Genomic DNA, 19,367 nt, shown 5'->3' with positions numbered 1-19,367 from the left:
TATTTACAGTTCCGTCAAAATACTAACGGTCAGACCACTAGCTTGTCTTATTGGGAGAGTCTTAAACTACTCAAAATACTTTACATGGAAGATTTTGGGTTGAAGACTTTATTCAAAGAAATCGGAGCATTGATTGAGTTGAGATACTTGGGATTGAGAAATAATTACATACAACAGATCCCACGCTCGTTGGGGGCTTTGAAAAAGCTTGAGGCTCTTGATATAGCTCAGAATTTTATGGTGGAGGTCCCGGATATTATATGGGAAATGGACGGTCTTCGTGATCTCCACATGTCTAATGTGATTTGCTCCAGTCCTTTGAAAGTAGATGCCCTACAGAATTTGGAGACCCTAACCTACATCTCGATTTATGATTGGGCATATAAGGCCTCAGAGTTGGAGACAATGTTTAACCTCCGAACGTTGGGCATTGAAGCAGCTGATGAAAACTCAGATGTAGGCAATCTTTTTGCGTCACTAGCTAAGCTTTCGAGCTTTGATAATCTTTTCATAATAGGGTTTCGTTTTAGAAGCATGCCATGTTTGGACAAAATTGGTGTTATACAAAGTCTTGAGACGCTAAAACTAGATGGGCGCATAGGTAGGCTTCCAAGTCCAGATAATATACCTCAAGGGATTATGCGCATAACATTGGTAAATACTTGTCTTGATGAAGACCCCATGCCGATATTAGAGAAGTTCACTCGCCTATCGTACCTCAAACTGCGAAATGCATACACTGGTCAAGAAATGGAGATCCAACAGGGCAGATTTCCCATGCTCAAAGTGCTTAGCATCAACGAGTTGTGGAATCTTGAGAAGATACAAGTTGATGATGGTGCAATGTCGAGTCTCAGGAATCAAGAAATCAATAGCTGTCCACTTCTCGAGACACCCCCGGAACAGATTAAGAGGATGCCTGAACTGCAAAATTTAACCATGGTAACAACCAAACACGTTGCGACAAAGGTTGGAGCATTAGGTTCGAAGGATGCTTGAGGAAGACATGAAAAGAAAAATATGCAAGAAAAAAAGCAAAATGACAAGAAATAGAAGAAAGTGAAGGAAGAAGGCAAAGAAGACCAAACTACCCAAGTTGTTGGACTACCACGTTTAAACCCGATGGGAAAACGATTGAAGCCACTTCCAAACACTTCTCAAAGACAACTCTCACTTGTTACACGTGCCCATATATGCCCTTAGAGATTAAATGGAAGGGAGACTATCTTTTACTGAGACAAATGTACCAAAAATACACCAACTTTACTCTTGGGGACATGTGAACCAATAACTACCATTTAGGCTAATTAAACACTGCACTCAACCACCATTTACATATAATATAGTTTAGCTTTTAGGAGTCAATTAATTTAGGTTACTCTAGACCACCTTTTGGGGGTTATAATCCTAGTTTCTAGATTTCTTTAGTAGCTAAAACTTAGTTTATCTTCCTTAGTTTTTAACTGAGTTCCTTTTTGCTTCTGAACATAGTAATATTCGTGTAACATGCTGTTTTGTTTTTATTTCCAAAAAGTACTTATTTTCAAGTGTAAAATTTTTTCGCCACTGTCTGAGTTGCCCAGTCTGCGTTTCAGTTTATTTGCTTGTTTTACTTTTATTTCCGTTGCACTTCTAGTTCCCACATTAGTTTAAGTCTTGTTTACATTTCGTATTCCATTTCCTACCCTTAAATTAGAGCGTGACAGCATCGCCAAAACTTCTAAGTATGGAAATATATAACAGATACTACCATTCCTCATGGGTTCGACACCCTAACTTACCATATGCTAATTAATAGTATGTTGGAAAGTGGAAATGCATAAATATTGTTGAATAGGAAGGGATGTTGGAATCTATGTCCCATCAATGGACTTTGACCAATTATAATTTCAACGAGACATTTAATTTTGTGAAATTAAATGATATAGCGTCGATCTACGTTCGGAGTAGATGACCGTGGTATATTCATTTTCTCAAATCCGATTCCCGGTGAGTGAGAAATAATGGATTAAAGTTGTACAAAATTGCAAACTAAACTTAATTAGCTATGAGAGAAGTTTAAGGAATAATTAAGAGAGTTAATTATCCAACATTGGAAGTTACAACCTTATTAAACTAGTATTTAATAAGAAGGATTATTACATGTAATAATTATAGTGGACTAAAATGGGCTGTAGAGCCCACACGCGCGCGCCGCTGACCGCCCTGCCGCGAGCCTCGAGCCCGAGCCCGCGCCCATGCTCGTGCTCGTGTCCTTGGACTTGGACTTGGACTTGGATCTTGGCAATTGGTCTTTGGGCTGTTCTTTGGGCCTGGTCGTGGGCTTGGTGCTTGGGCTCAACCCAAGGATAGTGGGTTTAGTTCTTTTTAGACCACCACCGTTTCCACGTCAGCAAGCCAAGCGCCCGACCGTTACAGCCTCACCATGATGGCAGCCATCAAGGTTGTGTTGACCCCTGCAGTGGACTGAGCCTATAAATAGGCTAGCCATTCCATGCATTCCACACACCAATTCACAAAGCATTCACAACATAAGCTCTCTCCATCTCTGCATTGTTGTGCTGCTTCATCAGAGACGCTAGCCGTTTTATCTTTGGGGATGAAACGCCAATTCGAAGAGCACTACTGGGGCGTATCTCGTCTTGCGGAAAGAGGCCTCCTCGACTCGGCTATTTCCTTTTCCTACGGTTTATAGTTTCAATCTCTTTGTAATTCAGTTTCAGTTATTTTTCTTGTATTCCTTTTGGGTTGTATTACCCCCGACTTTTCATCTCTTGTAATCCAGAAACCAACAATCGCAAAACGAGATATAACTTGCCTTTGAAGGAATTTGGACATAACTGAACCTAAATACTTTCGAAACCTTAACATCTTTGCTGAAGATGTCGACTGAATCCAACACTGCCGCTGTCACCACTCCGGCCACCACCGCCGCCATCATCTCCTCCACCATGGCGAACACTGGACCGATCCCCACGATGGTCCCTACCCCAGGGTTCACCTCTTCATCAACACTGTCATGGGGGTTTTCAAACCCCTTTGGGCCCACTGTTGGATTATCCTCCAGTGGATCGGTTGGTTCCACTTTTAGTGGTTCCTTCGGATCCTTTAATGGATCGAGTGTTGGGGCCTTCGGTTCCAACACGGGTACTGGTTCCTTCGGGTCCGGTGGACCATGGCGGGCTCTATGCCCAACATGAATGGTGGGGGCTCTATGCTCAACCATGTTGTTGGCTCCTTCGGGGGCAACGAAATTGGTTCCCTCCAAGGACCAAGTGCGGCACCTTTGGCACCGAGAATGATGCCACCCGCCGAAAAACCACCTTAATTTGGAGGATTTGACTTCAAGAGGTGGTTCCAAAAGATGTTGTTCTATTTGAAAACATTGGGCGTCGCCAACTTCCTCAGGAAGAACGAGCCGCCCGCGCCAAGTAATCAAGAGACGAGGCTTGATATCTTGGCGGACTATGAAGCATGGCGCAAGGGATATTATCTTTGTAAAAATTTTATTCTAAGTGCATTAGATGATAGTTTGTACAATGTATACTCCCTTGTAACCACATCCAAAGAGATGTGGGAAACCCTAGAGAGAAGGTACAATATCGATAATGCTACAGGTACTGAACACGTTGTAGTATCCAAATTTACGGACTACAAAATGGTCGACTCTAGACCAGTCATGGAACAAGTTCAAAAGTTCCAAATGATCATCCATGGACTCGTGGCTGAAGGGATGATTTTGCCCGACAACTTTGTACGGTGCATACTCATCGAAAAGCTTCCTCCTAGTTGGAAGGACTTCAAGCACTACCTTAAGCACAAGCGAAAGAAGATGATTCTTGAAGACTTGATCGTGAAGCTGCGCATTGAAGCGGATGTGCGCAAGATCGATCAAAAGGCTAAGGGCTTTAGCCCACTTGATGCCAAAGCCAACTTGTTAGAGCGGGGCGGTCCCTCCAACAAACGCCCTCGCCCAAATCAGAAGGACAAGGGGAAGGGAAAGCAGCCTACAAAGAAGTTTGAAGGCAAATGCTACAAGTGTGGCAAAATTGGCCACTTTGCCAAAGACTGCCGAAGCAAGAAGAAAAAGCTGGCAGCCCACGTCGTTGAGAAAGAGTTCAAGGACTGGAATGAAGATGACCTCGTTGCCGTGGTCACTGAAGAAGTGACCATTGTTGACAACAAGGGCGGCTGGTACATCGATACCGGTGCTACTGCTCATGTCTGCTCAGATAGGAGCAAGTTTGCCTCCTACACTGCTATTGAAGGGAAGAAGATCAACATGGGGAATCAAGCATCGTCCGAGTTCCTCGGCATTGGCAATGTGATCCTCATGATGACGTCTGGCGTCACGATCACTTTGAAGGATATGTTACATGTCCCGGACATCCGCAAGAACCTAGTGTCAATCAATACTAGTTAATAAAGGGTTTAAACTTGTATTCGAGTCTGATAGGTTTGTTTTGTACAAGTTTGGGAAGTCCCTCGGGAAAGGTTATGTAACCGACGGACTTTTCAAGCTTAGTGTGGCTACGCGCCTTCTTCCAAAGCCATTGGCTAATAATAAAGCATCTACTTTCTCTTATTTGACCGAGTCTTCAAATTTGTGGCATTGTAGATTGAGACATGTAAATTCAAAAGACGTGAAAAGATTAGTAAATTTGGATTTACTAAAGGCAATTGAAGTGGATACTCAAGGCAAATGTGAAATATGTCTTGAAGCGAAAATGACTAAGTTACCATTTCACTCAGTTGAACTGAAAACAAAACCCCTTGAATTAATTCACATGGATGTATGTGATTTAATGGTGCAAACTAGAGGTGGTAAAAAGTACTTTATCACTTTTATAGATGATTGCACGAGATATTGCTACATTTATCTTTTAAGAAGTAAAGATGAAGCAATTGAAGCGTTCAAAAATTATAAGAACGAGGTTGAGAATCAACTTAGTTGTAAAATCAAAGCGATTCGAAGCAATAGAAGAGGCGAGTATGTAGCCCTGTTTGAGGAGTTATGCAACGCAAGTGGTATAATTCATCAAACAATAGCTCTATAGATCATACTCACCACAATCTAATGGTGTAGCAGAACGCAAAAATCGAACTCTAATAAGAGATGATGAATGCGCTGCTACTGAGTTCAAGATTACCACATAAAATGTGGGGGGAGGCTATCTTGACAGCCAACTATATCCTAAACAAAATTTCACACAAAGGAAAAGACATCACTCCTTATGAGTTGTGGAAAGGAAGGAAACCATCTTACAAATACCTCAAAGTGTGGTAGTGTTTGGCAAAGGTGATGGTTCCCCCACCCAAAGAAGTTACAATTGGCCCCAAAACAGTTGATTGTATCTTCATTGGATATGCACTCAACAGTAGTGCATATAGATTTGTTGTTCACAAGTCTGAAATATCGACTATAACAGTAGGAACAACAATCGAGTCAAGGAATGCCGTATTTCTAGAAAATACATTTCCTTGCAAAGACCAAGAAGGGGTCACAACCAATTCTGAGAAGAGAATTGAATACGAGGCCACTAGTTCTAAAACAGTGGATGAAGCCACCAGTTCTAAATCCGCGGAAGAAGAGTCTAAATCGCGCAAGCGAGTGAGGCCTGATCCAAGTGATGCGGTACTAAGACGTGGTAGTAGGGTCAGAACACCATAAACATTTGGTCCCGACTACATTGCTTTTAAGTTGGATGAAGAGCCAACGTCAATAAAAGTAGCCTTCGATGGCCCAGATGGGTTACATTGGAGAGAAGCTGTTCAAAGCGAAATTGAATCAATTTTGCTAAACCACACTTGGGTATTGGTTTATTTTCCCGAAGGTGCGAAACCTTTAGGGTGCAAATGGGTGCTTAAAAGAAAATTTAAGGCCGATGGAACAGTGGATAAGTATACAGCCCGACTGGTTGTAAAGGGTTTTAAACAAAAGGAAGGACATGACTTCTTCGACACCTATTCACCTGTAACGAGGATTACATCAATCCGAGTGCTTCTCGCGATTGCTGCATTGCATAATCTTGAGATTCATCAAATGGATATTAAGGCTGCGTTTCTAAATGGTGAACTAGAGGACGAAATCTATATGGAAGGGTTGTAGTACCCGGACAAGAGAAAAATGTATGCAAACTGGTTAAGTCCCTCTATGGATTGAAACAAGCGCCGTTGCAATGGCACTTGAAGTTTGATAATGTGATGTTATCAAATGGGTTTAAAATCAACGAGTGTGACAAATGTGTCTATATTAAGAGCACTGATAACGGGTATGTTATAGTATGTCTTTACGTTGATGAAAGGTTAATCATGGGTAGTAACACTCAAGTGATTAACGAGATAAAGGCCATGTTAAAGAGAAACTTTAACATGAAAGACATGGTTCTAGCTGATGTAATTCTTGGAATGAAAATTCTAAGAACATCCGATGGAATCATCATAAACCAATCCCATTATGTTGAGAAGATATTGAAGAAATTCAATGCCTATGATGGCGCGCCGGTTAAGACTCCAATTGAACTCGATGTTCACTTGAGCAAAAACAAAGGCGAACCCCGTTGCACAAGAAGAATATGCACGGGTCATAGGGTGCATTATGTACTTGACTAATTGCACTCGGCCGGACATTGCTTACGCCGTGAACAAGTTGAGTCGTTACACGAGTAATCCAAGCAAAGAGCATTGGATAGCTCTTGCAAGGGTTTTGAGATATCTAAAGCATACTCAAAATCATGGGCTACACTTTTCAAGATACCCCCGGTACTTGAAGGGTACTGTGATACGAATTGGATATTCGACAATAAGGACTCACTTTCAACAAGTGGATACGTCTTTACTATTGGGGTGGTGTTGTCTCGTGGAAATCCACGAAACACACATGTATAGCCCGTTCAACCATGGAATCAGAATTCATAGCTTTAGATAAAGCTGGGGAAGAAGCCGAATGGCTTAAGAACTTCCTTGAAGATATTCCGGGTTGGTGTAAGCCAGTGCCTCCAGTGTTGATTCACTGTGATAGCCAAGCCGCTATCGGAAGGGCAAATAATCGCTTCTACAATGGTAAGTCTCGACATATTTGTCGACGACATAATACCGTGAGACATTTGATCACAACTGGCGTGATTACAATTGACTATGTGAAGTCAATAGATAATCTGGCGGATCCGCTAACTAAAGGGTTAAACTGTGATCAAATGAATAAGTTGCTAGAGGGAATGAGTTTGAAATCCACAAACTAATGAATTGTCATAGTGGTAACCCAACCATGATAACTGGAGATCCCAAGAACTTGGTTCAATGGGAAAACAAAGCTACGAGAGTTCGTGTGAAACACTCATCTACATCTATTCCCTAAAGAGCAATAGAGTGTTGAAAGTTTGCCTTGTGGTGAGAATAAGTCTATGACTTTTAATGATTACTAAGGATCTCAAGGAGATTGAGTTCTCAAAGAGACCGAGTAGGGCAAGATACTCGAGTAGGAACCACCTATGTAAGTGTGAAGTGTGGCCGCTTCAAATTACATACTTTTGAATCCAAAGTGGTGTCCAAGGCCGCAAAGGACACAAAACGTGAGAACGGATGAGGTTGAAGTGTTTAAGTGTTAACACCATTGTCTCGGTGCACGCCGTGGAGGGATAGTTCAAAGCATCGCGCTACTATGCCGCCTGTGTATCCGATGGCGTTGACTATGGAAGGTTCAAAGCAAAAAGCTACCTATCCTTGTGCTTATATACCTCTCGAGGGTTGAGCTTGTGTCTGCATGCATATGCATTTGGCTACTTCCACTCATGTGGGGGATTGTTGGAATCTATGTCCGGTCAATGGACTTTGACCAGTTATAATTTCAACGAGACATTTAATTTTGTGAAATTAAATGATATAGCGTCGATCTACGTTCGGAGTAGATGACCGTGGTATATTCATTTTCTCAAATCCGATTCCCGGTGAGTGAGAAATTATGGATTAAAGTTGTGCAAAATTGCAAACTAAACTTAATGAGCTAAGAGAGAAGCTTAGGGAATAATTAAGCTCACATTGGAAGTCACAACCTTATTAAACTAGTGTTTAATAAGAAGGATTACTACATGTAATAATTATAGTGGACTAAGATGGGCTGTAGATCCCACACGCGCGCGCCGCGTGCCGCGAGCCTTGAGCCTCGAGCCCGAGCCCGCGCCCATGCCCGTGTCCTTGGACTTGGACTTGGACTGGGATCTTGGCAATTGGTCTTTGGGTGGTCTTTGGGCCTGGTCGTGGGCTTGGTGCTTGGGCTTGACCCAAGGATAGTGGGTCTAGTTCTTTTTAGACCACCACCGTTTCCACGTCAGCAAGCCAAGCGGGATGACACCTCGTCAGTGTGACGCGGTAAAGCCAACATGGTTGACACGTGATAGTCCACGTTGTGAATGAACCTAGACGCGTCTAGATTCATCCTCTCCAGCTCTGAGCTCGTAACGGCTTGTAACGCCCGACCGTTACAGCCTCACCATGATGGCAGCCATCAAGGCTGTGTTGAACCCTGCAGTGGACTGAGCCTATAAATAGGCTAGTTATTCCATGCATTCCACACACCAATTCACAAAGCATTCACAGCATAAGCTCTCTCCCTCTTTGCATTGTTCTTCTGTCGAAGCTCTGCCTCTCTCCTCCATCCAGTTCGCCGGAGCTCTGTTGATTGCAGTGGTGCTTCATCAGAGACGCTAGCCATTTTATCTTTGCGGACGAAACGCCAATCCGAAGAGCACTACCGGGGCGTATCTCGTCTTGCGGAAAGAGGCCTCCTCGACTCGGCTATTTCCTTTTCCTACGGTTTATAGTTTCGATCTCCTTGTAATTCAGTTTCAGTTATTTCTCTTGTATTTCTTTTGGGTTGTATTACGCCCGGCTTTTTATCCAAGAAACCAACAAGGGACACATGAAAACAACACACATGTAAAACCTCTTCCTTTCATAACCTGTCCAAATCATTGTAACTTTTGTCCTCAACCGGGTCACAAGTGGTCATGGTGTCCAACTATTGTTACTATGTGCATCAATTGATGCAGTATTAGAAGAGTTATATTTTTGGTTTTATTTATTTCCTAGTTAATATTATTAGTAGATGGAAAATATTAGAAGTAATTATTTTTCTTTCGGAATATAAAAACTCAATATCAAATTATATCTTCAAAGTTTGTCTTTCAAGTTCAACAAAGGAAATTAAGCAAAATAGGAAAACCTAATTAATTTGTAGAAGAAAAAACAATTACTTCCAATATTTTTCATCTACTAATTATATTACCTAGGAAATTAATAAAACCAAAAATATAACTCTTCCAATACTGCATCATAAGCCCCTTCTTGAAAAAGACACGTCCTCGAGTCTGCTTTGTCTCCATCATCACGTTTCACATATGCCAACTGTTAGTATGCCTTGAATTTGTATAGGATTAGGTTTCCTATTTGGGATAAGATTATGTTTCCTAGGCCCAGTCTGTCTCATGTGTGCCTTTTTATATTGGAGTAGAGCACATAATTCTTTGATCTGACACATCAATCTGTATCTGAAAATCGCAGTCATAATACAATTTGTTCTCCGTTCTTGCCCGTGGACGTAGCCAACACAACGTTGGTGAACCACGTAATTCTGTGTCTATTACGTTCTTTTGTTTCTCGATTCACAATTGCCCTATTTGTCATAACAAACTGGTATCTAGAGCCTTGGTTTTCGAACTAGGGTTTTGAATTCCGCTGCAAGGGTTTTGTCTCGTAAATCGAGATGTCTGCTCTGAACGTGAAGGTTGACAAATTCACTGGAAGAAATAGTTTTGGTTTATGGCGGATCAAGATGCGATCTCTGTTGACACAGCAGGGTTTGTGGGAGCCGCTCAAAACAAAAAAGGCTATGGAGGATGATAAGGAGTGGACAACCCTAGGCGAAAAGGCCCACTCGACCATCATGTTGAGCCTGTCTAACGATGTTATCATCGAAGTTGGAGAGTCTATACATGACGAAGTCTCTAACCAACAAGTTGCTCTTGAAGCTACGTTAGTTTCGGTTACGCATGCAGGAAGGTACGCCCCTTCGGGATCATCTGGAAAATTTGAATAAAATTTTGCTAGATTTGTGTAATGTTTAAGTTAAAGTAGAAGACGAGGATGCTCCTTTACTTTTGCTTGTGTCTTTGCCTGAATCTTACGAAAATTTTGTTGAGTCTTTTATGACTGGCAATGAAACTCTTTCGTTGGAGGATGTTCGATCTGCTCTCCACATCAGAGAGTATCGTCAACAGGCAATGAGTTCAGCCACAGAAATCTGCCATCGGGATAATCTGTTACGGGTAAAGGACAGAAGAAGCATAACTCAAAAGGTTCAAAAGGTCCTAAAGGCCCTAAGCCAGATGATATCTGCAGATATTGTGAAGAACCAGGGCATTGAAAGGCTGATTGTCCAAGGATAAAGAAGAAATTTGGCAAGAAGGAAGATGCTAACGGTTCTGCGACTGTGGCAGAAGCTGATGACACAAATTCGGAAGAAGAATTGGCCTTGGTTGCGGATGAACAACCACACTATAATGATGTGTGGATTTTGGATTCTGGAGCGTCATATAATCTCTATCAGCAGATAGATGGAGGCAATGTTACCATGGCCAACAGTGCTGGCTGCAAGGTGGTTGGCATCGACTCAATCAGGATTAGGACTCATGATGGGGTCTTCTGCACCTTGAACGATGTTAAGCATGTTCCACAGATGACGAAGAATCTGATATCCCCGAGTACATTTGATAGTAAGGGGTTCAGTTTCAAAGGTGAAGGTGGAGTAATGCATATTCTGAAAGGTTCGAAGGTGGTTTTGACAGCGTTGAAACAGGGTACTTTGTATTTTCTGAGAGGTTCCATCGTGGCAAATTCTGCTGATATTGCATCATCTGAGGTTGCAACCAAGGATATGACCAAGCTGTGGCATATGAGGCTCGACCATATGGGAGAACGTGGAATGAGAATCATGTCGAATTGCAATTTTCTTTCAGGTCATAAGGTGCAGAAACTTGATTTCCGCGAACACTGTGTGTTGGCGAAGCTTCATTGCAGCAAGTTTCCAAAGAAGGGTGTTCATCGAACGAAGGGGACACTTGACTACATTCACATGGATTGTTGGGGTCCCTCACGCGTTGAGTCTGTTGGAGGACACAAGTATTTGTGTCGATGATTGATGACTACTCGACAATGACTTTGGTGTTTATGATGAAATATAAAGGTGAGGCATTCTACAAGTTCAAAGAGTGGAAGACGCTAATTGAAAACCAGACTGGGAAGAAGATCAAGCAATTGAGAACAAATAACAGTCTGGATTTTGTTCGTTTGAGTTCGATGAGTTCTGTAGGAGTGAAGGGATCGTTCGCCATCACACCGTTACACATACACCACAGCAGAATGGTGTGGCAGAGCGCATGAATCAGACGTTGTTGGAGAGAGCTAGATGAATGCTTTTTCAAGCTGGTTTGACTAGGAAGTTTTGGGTATAGGTAGTAAACACGGCTTGTTATCTGATCAACCGTGGACCTCACACTGGCATTGACTGCAAGACACCGTACGAGGTATGGTCTGATTCACCTGCAGATTACTCTATGTTGAGAGTTTTTGGGAGTGCGTTTACTATCATGTGAGTGAAGGTAAATTGGAGCCAAGAGCTAAGAAGGGAGTATTTGTTGGTTATGGAGATGGAGTTAAGGGGTACAGAATTTGGTCATCTTCAGAGGGTAGAATTATTCTCAGTCGGAATGTGATGTTTGATGAAAATTCTATGCTTAACTCTACTCTGAAGTTTATTACTACAGAGAATTTGGATGGTGTTGATGAACAAGTGGAGCTGCAAGTCGTGAGTGAATCACAACTCCAAGGTGGAGGAGATCAACACACTACTGCTGAAGCCGCTGATACTTCTAGTTCGGATGTTCATCCACAAGCTCGTCAGAGAAGCATCGCTATTGACAGAGCCAGGAGGACAGATGTGAAGCCTCCGTTGAGGTATGGTTTTGAGGATATGATGGCATATGCACTGCAGGTTGCCAATGAGGTCGAAGATGAGCCTTCGGCATATGAACCACCTGTTAGAGTTTGTATACTAGAAATCACGTTTCGAGTGATTGAATACTGTAAAACTCTTATTTTATTTTCCAATGAATAAAACAGATTATTTTTGTCATAATGTTGTTATGTTTTACATTTAATGGATGTTAATGCATGTTTAAATGTATAAGTTAACTTAACAAAGTCTAAGTCTTTGTTTTAGTAGACCGGTTGTGGGCGTCGTCCACTTTAAGGTAATACGGTCAGTTCTAAACAAAGAAAAATATGAATTTCACAACCTAGATGGAATTAGACTACCCATCGAGAAAGGTTGCAATGTCAGTCCGTATATTTCTAAGCCTTACTGAAATAAGATGACATTGGTGTGGTATAGCACTGAACGGATCTAACAGCAAGACTTGCCTTGGGCTATCTACTGAAAGGCGAGGTCTTGATAAATATTTATTTCTTAATCAATGTAGGTTAGCATTGAGCATACGGTATTGATTATGCATTGCTTTGACTTATCAAATGGTGCGGGTTTTTCGTAGCCCAATTATCCTGATATATTGGGCAGTGGTGATCGATATCTAGCGGTGCTAGGATTGCTATTATATTGAATCGTGCACGAGGTGAGTCTCGTTTGATAATGTCCTCAAGAGGAGCGCGAAACTAAGTTTTATTATTCGGAACCTAGCTAGTTGGAGTATGATTACTCTATGAATAATAAATGAGTGTTTCATGCTAAGTCCACTCTTGGAATTAATAAGAAGTTAATTAATTAAGTCAATAGCAGACATTAATTAATTAATGGACATATTAATCTTAAGCACGGGAAATGAAAGATAAACGGAAACCCGGATTACTTATAATTTCGGATTTGGATGGGGAGAGTTCAATATTACTTCTGTAGTGGCTGCTCGTAATATTCCAATTATAACTTATATTAAATTGTGGGTTCAATTTAATTAGTAAAAAGTAAATTGGATGAGCCCATATCCAAAGCCTTCCATAGATCCCTGTCTGGGCCCAAAAGGAACTTAATATAAATAGGAGAATAAAGGAGACAGAAAATACACAATATCTCATATTGCAATTTTCGAAAATTTCGATCTCTCCCAGCTGTAGGAGATTTCGAATTTGAGTCCTATTCCAAAAAGGATTTCTTCTGTCTTCTTTATTTAAGTCCTAGTATTCTAGTAAGATCAGCCCACACTGATATTAGAGTACAGTTCGGGAACCAGAGAGAAGATTTGTGGTCTAGTACTTAAAGCTACACGTGGAGAAGTCGCTAGCCATCTTCAATTCTTTGGAGAATTAATTAGGTATTATTCTACTCCGTAGAAAAGCATGTTTTAGGTTTTCAATATTCTTAAAGCATGATTAATTCAAGTTATGAGCATGATACATGTGATAATTACGCGAATAGATTTTGTCTAAATAATCTGCTAAATAGATCTGATTATTATGTGATTTATTTACATGCTCTTCCGCTGCGTGCACCAACAACTGGTATCAGAGCCAGTCTTTGGCTCTGATTATTTGGATTTAAATTTCGCGAAATTCATGTATGCATGTCTTGATTGATTACGAAGCATGTTCTTGTGTTTTTATTTTTTATGTTTATGCATGTTGAACTCAAGAACATTCGAATCATAGAACTTGAATTATTCGAACGAACTAGATGTGCGATTCGTCGGCGCTTGCGCCGGGACGAATTGCGCTATGATCGATCGAAGAGGGTTGCCAATCGAGTGGGAGCCGAGGGCGACGGGCATGGGGCGACGCGCCGGCGAGCAAGGGCTCGCGCGCGCCACCGGCCAAGCCCGCCAAACCCTAGCCGGCCCCGATCAAACGCGATGCGACGCGACAGGAGCCGAGGACGTGCGATCACGCGGCGACGCGCATGCGAGCAGGGGCTCGCGCGCGCCGCCGATCGAGACCGCGAGCCCAGGCGGCACCAGACGCGTCGGACGGAGGAAGCCTGGCACGGTGGCTCGTCCGAGAACCACCGAGGCGCCGGTCTTCTTCGCAAAACCCTAACCCTAACCCTAATACCGAAACCCTAGCCGACCCAGCCCTAGCGAGGCGCAACCGAGAGCAGCCGCCGGCTGCTGGTGCGCGCGAGCTCGTCGGGCAGTGGGAGATCGCCGGGAGGTCGTGGCTCTGGCTGCGCCTTCTGGCTCGACGACGACGGAGGGTGAAATCTCGGCGGTTGTCCGCCGGGAGGAAGAAGGGAGAAGGAAGAGCGCGCCGTAAGGCGCGGGTTTTCCGGCGGTCGTCGGGGGGCGAACACGCCGTCCCGGCGAGAATCTCCGGGGATATCTTCGTATCTTCGTTGTGTAGATTCGTGCCAACCTCGAATCTCTAGAAATTGACGAAAGATTATTTTAATGATTATTTAATTGTTTAATTAATAGATATCATTAAAAATAATATTATTTAATGAAATAAAACATTTTGGGAAGATTTCCCTAGATTTTAGGAATATTTGGATTATTTTCTATATCTATGAATATTTTATATCCTAGATGATATAGATAAGAATAATTTAATAGTTTCCTAATTATAATATATATCTAGAATCTATTATAAGATATGATATATATAAGAATACATTAAATAATATAATTGATATTCTTCCTAATCTTGAACTTGGAAATTATATGAATTTGATTTTTCATGTCTAATTAAGATTATAAATAATGTATTTTATTTTAGATATATCTTATAGTAAGACATGAATGAGAATTAAATTCTAGATTAATAGTTTCTATATTAAGATATTAAAGATTATAAAAGATTTAATTATCCAGTAAATTAAATACCAACAGAATTTAATTAGTCTTAATCTGCCTTAAGGCTAAAGGATAATTAATTAAAACCATAACCCAAATATCTAAGCGATAATTATGAACTAATGGTTTATATATGGTCTCCATCGGTTGGACTGCCAAATTTTGTGAAGCTGATTTTCTAATATTATCGCCACCTACAGAGTAGGGACAATAATCCTACGAAAACAGTAAGTTCATAAGGGCGGACTTCTCAAATAATGAATAGAGTGAACTAGAAAGTGATTCCTAATATTATCGCCACCTACAGAGTAGGGACAATAATCCTAAGGAATTGCGAGTTTCAGGGTTCAATCGGAATTTATGAGATAGCTTGATTTTGTTATCAACACATGAACATTGTTATGGGAGTGTGTTGTAGAAATAAAATACTGTAATGCTAAACCAGGTGGTCGTGCTTAGGAAGCATTTGACATGTCAACCTCCAGAGGAGGAAGCTATTGATATGTCGGTGTTGTGACCAGTAAATTGTCGAAATATTAATGCGTATTAACCTCCTGAGGAGGATACAATTTATTAATTTTGCTGTTGTAAGATTTTGAAAAGTTTTATGGTTAATCTACTCAATTTCCTTACATAAGTTTATGACAAATAGTAAAATCTTCTGTTTGCAGTGCAATAAAATTCGTCAAGATGTCTTTTAATCCTCTTTCTGCCATTCTCAAAGAAAACAAACTCGAAGGCCAAAATTACATCGAATGGAAACAAAACTTGGATATCGTTCTCACAGCAGAAGAGTACAAGTTCGTACTCACTACTCCACGCCCAGCTGTCCCGGCTGCTAGTGCCAGCCAAGCATTGCGAGATGCGCATAGACGGTGGCATAAGGCGAATGAGATGGCTAAGTGCTACATGTTGGCTTCTATGTCATCAGTACTCAAGCATCAGCATTCTGCCATGGAAACTGCCGCCGAGATCATGACAAATCTCGCAAATCTTTTTGGTACTCAGAATCGAACGGCTAAGTCTCAAGCCTTTCGGAGTATCATGACGAAGTCTATGAAGGAAGGCTCGTCTGTGAGGCAACACGTCCTCGAGATGATGAGTCACCTCAACCAGATTGAGGTATTGGGAGGGACGATCGATCCCGAGTCCCAGGTTACTATAATCCTTCAGAGTCTTCCCCCTAGCTTCCAGCAGTTCAAGCTCAACTTTGAGATGAACAAACGGAATTATACTTTAGCGGAGTTGCTGACTGAACTTCAGTCGGCGGAGGACCTTATGGTTCAAGCTAAAGTAGCTATGATGAGTATCGCGCCTAATTCCTCTGGCTCTAAGGCTAGAAGAGGAAAGAAAAAGGCACCGAACCAAGTAGCAGTCAACAATGCTAAGGGAAAGAAGAAACAGCGGGGTGACAAGAAGCAAACTGGAAAATGCTTCAAGTGTGGAGAGAAAGGTCATTGGAAGCCAGATTGTCCTAAAAAGGGCAAGGCTACAGGTATGCACCATGCTCTAGTAGTCGAGTCATGTTTGGCTTTGACATCTACTCATACTTGGGTTATTGATACTGGAGCAACTGATCATATATGTTTTGATCCTGACTTGATGCAGGTGACAAGACGGCTACATGATCGTGAGATAGAGGTCCAGCTGGGCGACGCTACGAAAGTGGCGGCCGTTGCAGTGGGAGACGTTTATTTACGTTTTTCTAGTGATAGATTTTTGATTTTGAAGAATGTTTTGTTGATACCCTCTTTTAGAAGAAATTTAATTTCAGTTTCTAAATTGTCTTATGATGGATATTCGATTTCTTTTAATGACAATTGCGTTATTAAGAAAGATGGTTCTTATATCTGTCGCGGTATCATGGAAAACAATCTGTACACGATCACTTCTACACAATTTAATCAACGTAAATCAGAACTCAATGCTACATCGAAAATTTCTAAGAAAAGAAAAGAACCTTCAACTTCAATGAATGAAACGTACTTATGGCACCTTAGACTTGGTCATGCCAACGAAAGAAGGATTCATGCGATGGTTGATCAAGATCTTATTAAAGGTCTTGAGAAGGAACCGTTTTCGAAGTGTGAGTCCTGTCTCGAAGGCAAGATGACTAAGAGATCTTTTAGATCAAAGGGGAATAGGGCCAAAGAAGTACTTGAGCTCATTCATACTGATGTGTGTGGACCAATGTCAACCGAGGCAAGGGGCGGTTTTCGATATTTCGTCACCTTTACAGATGACTACTCGAAAATCGGATACATCTATTTGATGCGCTACAAGTCTGAAACTTTTGACAAGTTCAAGGAGTTTAAGGCTAAAGTAGAGACGCAACATGGTAAGAGTATCAAATGCCTGCGATCTGATCGCGGAGGCGAATACCTAAGTGCCGAGTTTTTGGACTATTTATCGGTAGCTGGGATTGAATCCCAAACGACTGCGCCGGGCACACCCCAGCAGAATGGCGTGGCTGAAAGAAGGAATAGGACCTTATTAAATATGGTCAGATCGATGATGAGTTATGCACGGTTACCTGTTTCGTTTTGGGGTCATGCTTTGCTTTCTGCAAACTATCTCTTAGACGTCTTACCTTCTAAATCTGTTCCTACTACCCCATATGAGTTGTGGAATGGGCGTAAGCCCAATCTAGAACATCTCAGAGTATGGGGGTGTCCGGCTCATGTATTGGAAAAGGATCCAACTAAGCTGGAATCTAGGACTGAGGTTTGCGTGTTTATAGGATACCCTAGAGGAACGAAAGCTTATGAATTCTATAGTCTCAGAGATCAGAAAGTGATTGTGAGCACTCATGCCACATTCTTAGAGGAAGACTATGTAATGAATCATAAGTCCAGCAGTGAGATTGCTCTAGAAGAGCTAACTCAAGTTTCAACTTCCATTAACCAAGAACAATTACCAAGTGTAACAACAATTCCAGAAACTTCAACTAATACTCCAGATATTGTAGTGCCGCGCCGCAGTGGGAGGGTCTCTCATGAGCCCGATAGATACATTGGTTTGGGTGAGTGTATGGATCACTCCTCGGACAGCAATGTACTGGATCCCTGGAATTTTGCAGAGGCGCAGGCTGATGTCGATCATTGCGAATGGGTGAAAGCAATGGATTCGGAACTACAATCTATGTTAGACAAAGACGTCTACGATTTGTCTGTCCTACCCGAAGGCTGTACTGCCATTGGGAGCAAGTGGATATACAAACGTAAACGTGGACCCGATGGACGAGTTAAAGTCTTCAAGGCAAGACTAGTGGCTAAGGGGTATACCCAAAAGGAAGGTATCGATTACGATGAGACCTTCTCCCCAGTGGCCATGCTCAAATCGATCCGTATACTTTTGTCTATAGCAGCTTACATGGATTGGGAAGTATGGCAGATGGACGTTAAGACTGCGTTTCTAAACGGGAGTCTTGAGGAGACCATCTACATGGAACAACCCGAAGGCTATGTAGTGAAGGGCAAGGAACACATGGTTTGGAAGCTTAAGAAGGCCATTTATGGTCTCAAGCAAGCATCTAGATCATGGAACCAGTGTTTCGATCAAACTGTTCAAAAGTTTGGATTCGAAAAATGCCCTAATGAAAGCTGCGTGTATAAGAAGGTTGAAAAAGGAAATGTTGTGTTCTTAGTTTTGTATGTAGATGACATTCTTCTAATTGGAAACAATAAAAAGATGTTGTCATCAGTGCGAACTTGGTTGTCCAGCCAGTTCGAGATGAAAGATATGGGTGATGCGGGACACATTCTCGGTATCAAGGTTCTTAGGAACCGAGGTAAGAAAATGTTGTGCTTATCCCAAGAATCTTACATCGAAACGGTACTTAGACGCTTTAGCATGCAAGATGCCAAGAAGGGTTTCCTACCTTTTAGACATGGCATCCAGTTGTCTCAAGAGATGTGTCCTAAGACAGCATCTGAGATAGCAGAGATGAGAAGAATACCATATGCCTCGGCAGTTGGTAGTCTCATGTATGCTATGCTTTGTACTAGACCCGATATCTGCTTTGCTGTTGGCATGGTAGCAAGATATCAATCAAATCCCGGCCAAGGACATTGGACTGCCGTAAAGAACATACTCAAGTACCTTAATCGGACTAAGGACTATGTTCTAGTTTACAATGCAGCCGAGCTCTGTCCTTTAGGATATACAGATTCAGACTTTCAGGCTGATCTGGATTCGAGAAAATCAACTTCCGGATATGTGTTTACCTTAGGAGGTGGAGCTATAGTTTGGAAGAGTGTAAAGCAGAAATGCATTGCAGACTCTACCATGGAAGCCGAGTATGTAGCCGCTTCGGAGGCTGCAAAGGAGGCTGTATGGCTTAAGAACTTCCTTCTGGACTTAGGTGTGGTTACGAATATGCCCAAGCGCATCACCGTTTATTGTGATAACTCTGGTGCTGTGGCAAATTCGAGGGAACCACGGGCTCATAAGGCGAGCAAGCACATAGAGAGGAAGTATCATATCATTCGAGATATAGTGCAGAGAGGAGACATACAA

General features: G+C 41.9%; 1 protein-coding gene across 1 annotated transcript; it reads left to right on the top strand.

Annotated features, from left to right (window-relative positions):
• The first annotated feature begins 84 nt into the window (after positions 1-84).
• On the top strand, positions 85-999 carry LOC148929818 (disease resistance RPP8-like protein 3). Its single transcript, XM_089057044.1, has one exon. The coding sequence runs from the start codon at positions 85-87 to the stop codon at positions 997-999; it is 915 nt and encodes a 304-aa protein (XP_088913170.1).
• The last annotated feature ends 18,368 nt before the right edge of the window (positions 1,000-19,367 follow it).

This window comes from Salvia hispanica, chromosome 4 (assembly GCF_029641045.1).
Source record: "Salvia hispanica isolate PSC_SH4W2 chromosome 4, Shi_PSC_v1, whole genome shotgun sequence".
Classification (NCBI taxonomy): Eukaryota; Viridiplantae; Streptophyta; class Magnoliopsida; order Lamiales; family Lamiaceae; genus Salvia; species Salvia hispanica.
Note: the sequence above shows the minus strand (reverse complement) of the source record. Positions and strands in the feature narration are given on the sequence as shown.